This window comes from Sardina pilchardus, chromosome 4 (assembly GCF_963854185.1).
Source record: "Sardina pilchardus chromosome 4, fSarPil1.1, whole genome shotgun sequence".
NCBI lineage: Eukaryota > Metazoa > Chordata > Actinopteri > Clupeiformes > Clupeidae > Sardina > Sardina pilchardus.
This window is the reverse complement of record NC_084997.1, coordinates 20,041,666-20,047,845: the sequence shown is the minus strand read 5'-3', so window position 1 is coordinate 20,047,845 and position 6,180 is coordinate 20,041,666. Positions and strand designations below refer to the sequence as shown.

Genomic DNA, 6,180 nt, shown 5'->3' with positions numbered 1-6,180 from the left:
ACAAAGTTGGACACTTACTGCATTGTTAACATTCCAAAGGTGTCACGTGTGCTACCAATGCACGTCAGCACCGCACATACCCTAGGCGGGGCTTCCTACATTTACAACCGTATTCAATAATAAAACTTTATATTAGCTAAGTCATTCATCTATACAAGAAAGCAGTATATAGGGTGCAATTTATACGGGGGCATACATATTTCTGTTTTTCTGCTAAAGTAAAGTATTGAATACAAAACTAAAAAGGAGACTTCTTATAATCTAGATCTATTTCAATCACTGCAGCCAAAATTTTACAAAATTGTTTCTGCCATGGTCATCCATAAATGAAGGGAAGAAGAATTTCCTCTCAACCTTTGGAATATCTGGGAGTTGAAAATAATAGGGAGGATATGAGGAGGGAAGGTTGCTCATATAGGCCCAACCATGAGCTTCTGTATGAGGCACTAGTCATCTTTGACTCATTCCATGGAAACCCAGGTTGCCTACTTAAACAACTGTCTTTTCTTGCTTACATTCTTAAGGCTTGTGCTGTTGACCCATTTATTTCATCCCAGTGTCCAGCAGTTTTTCCAGGTTTCCTGTGAGGCTGTGTCACTCCACCACAGCTTTCCTGAAAGTCACTGATTCTTTTCTCAGTTATCTTGAAGCCTACCACACGCTGACAAGATTTAGGAAAGATTCTTGAAAGATTTAAGTCTTTTAACTAATGCCCCTCATTCAAGCATTACTCAAATTGACTACAATTGTTCAACTATCTTTCCCAAATCTTGTCAGTGTAGGCTTAACTCTCACTTTCTGATGTTTTCAGATGCAAAGTGATAGCAGCAATAAGATGTGGTGTTGCAATATTATTAGCTTTCTTTTCTACAATAGAGACTTTATTTTTTCTGACTGATGTATGGTTTCATATAAGGTTCGTTTGACAAATGAGCATAAAAAACAGTCAAGTAGTGGGTGGAGGACATTTTATGGACAAATATGCATACAGTCAATCACCTTTCAAACAAAGATGATGTTGGAATCAAGAACCTTATGAAGATAATACAAGATGTACAGTACGTCTGGCACAAGTATATTGAAAAAGAAAAAAAAGTGCAAGATAGATGTGTTGTTTAACTTTTTTTCTTTAAAGGTATGAACAGTTGAAAGTCATAGTGTTAACAAAAATATAAAGTGTTGACAGCTGTCAGTTGTATCATTAACAAAATATAAACCATGTTTGACAAACATGCACAAACATACATGAACAAAATGTCATAACATGCACATAACACTCACACATACTTCACACACTCTTGCTCACGCTCTCGCTCTCTCACACACACACAGAGTGTTTACATGTAAAGTGATTAAGTACTCAATTACTTTAATCAGTACCATAACATATTGTTTTGATGTCTAAAAAAATGGAAATAACAGTAATAAACACCTTGTTTCAAGAAACAGCAGAAGCTTTTTGCAAAAACAATTGCGCAATATCTATGGTTATGTCAAAGACATAGAGAACGAATGATCTCGTTATTGATGCAAAAATATATAGAAAGATACATTATCTTTTCAAAGACATGAACCTTTTTTGATAATAACCTTTGCGTCAGCATTACAGAGGCTAAGGCACTAGCACCTGAGTACAGCTGATATCGAGACTAACATTACGGTAATCATACTCAACATGAACGTTATCTTCATCATGTCTGGACCTCACAGACATGGGGACCTTTGGCCCAGAGAGCTGTGTGGAGGTCTCTTGTTATTCAGCATGCGGAATCTGCCAGTTCGAATGTGAAGAATGCATGGAATGTCCCCATCCAACCAAAAAGTGTACAAATTTCAGTTCCCAGAGCTGTGCCACTGCCCTTGGCACTGCTACAGAAAAGCTACTATGACCGACCGACTGACTGCAGTACAGCACACACACACATTCCATATTTGTCTCATACTGAACCACAACTGGGTAGGTAGACTGGTCCTTTAAGTGCATTAACACATATCCATAAACCCCAATGAGTATGAAACATGTAAGCAGAAATACATGTATGTTCAAAAAAAAAAAAAATGTGAGGACAAAAAAAAATTATAATACAGAAGTTCCTCTCTTTGATTGCAGGAAGTACCTGCAAATAGCAAAAGCCCTTGCGATGAAGGGTTGTTAAGAGTGCGGGTGAGTGGTTACTCAAGAGGAGCTGCCGAGATGCACAGGTTGTTTAAGGCACAGGCCACCTGCACTATCTTGTCAAACGTGGTCATGCTGGAGGCTCGGTCAACAGCGGTGAATGGGCTCTCCACTGGACCCGTGAGGATGGCGTACCTCTTCTTCACCATGGAGATGACCTTCTCCACGTGTCTGTGGACACTGAGTCTCTCTGGTGTGATGGTGTTGTTGGCGGTCCACGGAGCACGGCTCATCTCTGGAAAACCCTCACCGTGGATGACGCCGCTGGAGCCGGTGACTTTCAGCTGTGCGCCACGTGCCGCCACCGACTCTGCGATGTCCAGGTCGTGATCAGCCAGCACCACGTCCCCTGGGAGGAGCTTGCAGAGGAAGCCACACCCTTCTGCCAGGCACTTGTCGCTCACGTTGCCGGGCGACCCTCGCGACACAAATGTAACCACTCCCTGTGGGGCGACACCAATGAGGTACTTGAGCTCGTTAGCCCCAGACGCCCGAGGGGTGTAGAGTATCCTCCCATCTGCAGTGGTGGGGATCTGCTGGTTCAGCTCAGAGTCGATCGGCCTCTCCAAGGAAACCCTGAAGCAGTCAATGATCACAGCACAGTCCGGATGCGTGGCCTTCAGAGCTGCCGGAAGGTTCTTCCTCAGTTCCACCCGGGAGGGCCAGAAGACAGCGGTGGGCACAAGGGTGGCGGACATTATGTTGATGATCCTGTGGACCGTGCGGGTCACCGTGGCAACCTTCACACCGAAGCGGTAGGCCAAGTCCTGGTTCCGCAGGTCTAACCGGAGCCTCATGAGCGTCAGGAGCAGCTGCTGGAACTTGGAGAGCTTGGAGTTCTTGTCCCCCTTCATGTGTGGGGCCAGCAGCCACATGACCGTCTCGAAGACAAAGTAGTTCGGAAGCCCCGTGTAGAAGCATACCTTCTCCGGATCGTTCCGGAGCGACGCCTCAGTGAGGGACATCTTCTCCACAGACTCCCGCAGGGCCCGGTTCTCCCTCCTCAGGGCTTTCAGGCTGGCTTCGTAGTCAATGAACCGAGTTGAGGCACTTCTACACAGCTTCTCGGCTTTGCCTTTGCAGTCACTCATCTGGCCCATCTCATCACTGTCGTCTTCATCTTCGTCCTCGTCATCGCTGCTCGTGGACGAAGATGTGGTCTCAGGCTCCTCAGGGTCCTGATCCTGCCCTTGGTTCTGGACCATCTCCCCCGTAAACCTGCCTTGGCACTGGAGGAAGAGCAAGGCATTGGCTGCTTCCACCTGCGCCTCCTGTTTGTCTGACAGTTCAAACGTGCCGGCTTCTTTCATGGTCTCGGACAAGGAGGCTGCAGTGGTGAAAACTGAGGGAACATAATCCGGTGACCGGGGATTCTTCACCTGTTTACCTGAGAGAAAAAAAAGAATAGAGAGGATTTCACCTTTAGATGCCTCATAGTAGGTGGTCTTTTTAAAGAGGTAAAAGTTTCCAAGTGCAAACAAACCCACCTGGTGGAGATTGACTGACAATGCAATTACTATCAGCAGTCAACAGAAAAGAAACATCAGATTTTTAAAAGAAAAAAGTTTCAAAAATAGCATCTGATCGTTTATGAACAAATTATTCGTGCTAAAATGATTGTATGATGGAGAATCCTGGATTATCTAGCGGTCACTCCTAGACATACCTGAGATGAAGTGGGTACTACACAGCCTACTCCCGTCGTTTGGCACCCATCCCTTTCTATTCACAGCAGCTATCCAACGCTGTTTCCTTTCTGGGTCACGAGGAAACCGATAAAAGGATAGAGTGGTCCCGGGTGTTCTCCGATTCCGACAACCAGCCACCACGCACGTGTGAACCATATTGGGACCACAAAATGTGTGGACCCGTGGTGATTTAAACTCGCTTTCTCATACCCTGACTCCCAAAATGGCGGCAAGAGTACACTGCACAGGAAACGCTAATGGTTCGGTCGTCATTTTAATGGCTGTTCGTCGTCTCGAGTATTCTTTTTCACGACTGTGATTGGTCAAGAACTCGGCCTTTCCAGCCTTCTTCTGACGACATCTGTACGCGACACACTCAACAGGTTCCCTTGCTGCAGCCTGCTAATCAATAACGCTAGTGTTTGTTGTGAATATTTGTAATTAGAAATGGCTGTGGAATCCAGAGTTACACAAGAAGAAATAAAGAAAGAACCCGAGAAACCCGTCGATAGGGAAAAGGTAATTCGCACTATGTTTTTCAGCATTTGATTGCGAAGTGTTCGGTCTCTCACGCCAATGTGCTAACTAGCCACACTGCTTTGCGTCGGCCTGTTTGCTTTGAAACTTAATGCTGTTTCGGAGTTGTTGTGTATCAGAAATAATGATGCACATGCTTTACTTTACGGTTCAAATAACAATCTCAATTTGATGCATGCACAAGTTAGTTTAACAATGAGTTGAGTAGCCGGAGACAGTTAGCCTAATTTTCCAATCAAGCTAATGTAGCTTGAATTGCTAACAGGTAGAGTTGGTTTAACATTACAGAACACTTCAAAAAACATACACTTAAGCTTCTCATGACTAGTCGTTGAATGACTAATTGCAGAAAAGCAGTACATTTTCAAAAACAGGTTAACGATATTATAGAGGTAGGTTAGTAACAATACAGAAGTATGCCATCGAACTATTGTAGATACGTATACTTATTATTAAGGGATAAAATAGGTGGCATTGAGCAACTGTGATGGCCAAGTGTTATGTATCTGCTTTTGTTTATGCTTGGGAGAGATTGTTGGAACATTATGCTTTGTCATTCGTTCGTTTGGACAGACCTGCCCACTTCTTCTGCGAGTGTTCACAACCAACAATGGCAGGCATCATAGAATAGACGAGTTTGCCCGTGGAAATGTCCCCTCAAGTGAACTACAGATCTATACATGGTAAAATACTCTATGTTCCTTTTGTAAGCATATTTAACCATACTTGTCTGATATTCAAATTAAATTATTTATTTGCATAATGTAAATTGGCAATTTTGTTCAGAGAAATCATTTTGATTGATCCTGACTATGAGAGAAATGGATATAACTGCATTGCAATTATATTATGCCATATTTGACCCCCCTCCCCAATATGCAGGATGGATGCCACCCTAAAAGAACTGACGAGTTTAGTGAAGGAGGTCTACCCTGATGCTCGAAAAAAAGGCACTCACTTTGGTTTTGCTATTGTGTATCCAGATCCGAAACGGCAAGGCTATAGGTAAACTATGTCTAAACGATTTTTGTTGAAAGTAACTAAATACAATAATGTCTACAGGGCTTAAAGTGTTCAGGCACTGTGCCTGAATTCAGGCATGAGGCGGCACGTTGAAGATCTGAAAGTAGGCCATTAGACTAGAGTAAATATGACGTCCTCCTGAATGTCTGATAACTTCAGGCACAGACATTGTCGTTGCTTTAAGCCCTGTGTCTAGCATTGTGCTCTGCCTTTTAGACAACAAATATTAATGGATGTATGTAAATTATTAAATATAACTGAACATTGAAGTTGCCCAAGTTCACACATTCGCCTGTCTGTTTTCCAATGTAGGGTTAAAGATATAGGAAGCACCATATCGGGCCGAAAAGGAGCAGACGACTCCATGACACTGCAGTCCCAGCGCTTTCAAATAGGAGACTACCTGGACATCGCCATAACGCCACCCAATAGGACGCCAGCTGTGCCTGGCCGCATGAGGCCTTACTGATCCCCTGGGTCCGAGGAGAAGACCTCATGCGGAAGGGATCCTACAAGACGTGTCAACCCATGAGCCCATTAATGGTTTGGCGGTGGATTTTTCTTTTTTTGTTTTCCTTTTGCTATGCTTTTAATTTCTCTTGTGGATTTTATACAAAGATGACTTTGAGATCAGAGTGGAGCTAGTATTACTTTCTCTTATAGATTCTTTTGATGTTAAATAAACTTTTTTTCCATCCATAATCAAGATTGTGTGTGTGTGTGTGTGTATACAGTGGGTATAGTAAGTATTCACAC

At 43.5% G+C, this 6,180-nt stretch overlaps 2 protein-coding genes across 2 annotated transcripts; one reads left to right on the top strand and one right to left on the bottom strand.

Annotated features, from left to right (window-relative positions):
- Positions 1-954: 954 nt before the first annotated feature.
- Positions 955-4,124, bottom strand: LOC134078500 (uncharacterized). The gene is made up of 2 exons (XM_062534475.1): positions 3,843-4,124; positions 955-3,563 (listed from the first exon to the last, which is right to left on the bottom strand). Exons 1-2 carry the CDS (start codon positions 4,018-4,020, stop codon positions 2,173-2,175), a joined length of 1,569 nt encoding a protein of 522 aa, XP_062390459.1. The 5' UTR covers positions 4,021-4,124; the 3' UTR covers positions 955-2,172.
- Positions 4,125-4,212: 88 nt separating this feature from the next.
- On the top strand, positions 4,213-6,126 carry sap18 (Sin3A-associated protein). The gene is made up of 4 exons (XM_062534476.1): positions 4,213-4,383; positions 4,975-5,084; positions 5,284-5,406; positions 5,737-6,126. Exons 1-4 carry the CDS (start codon positions 4,312-4,314, stop codon positions 5,891-5,893), a joined length of 462 nt encoding a protein of 153 aa, XP_062390460.1. The 5' UTR covers positions 4,213-4,311; the 3' UTR covers positions 5,894-6,126.
- Positions 6,127-6,180: the final 54 nt, after the last annotated feature.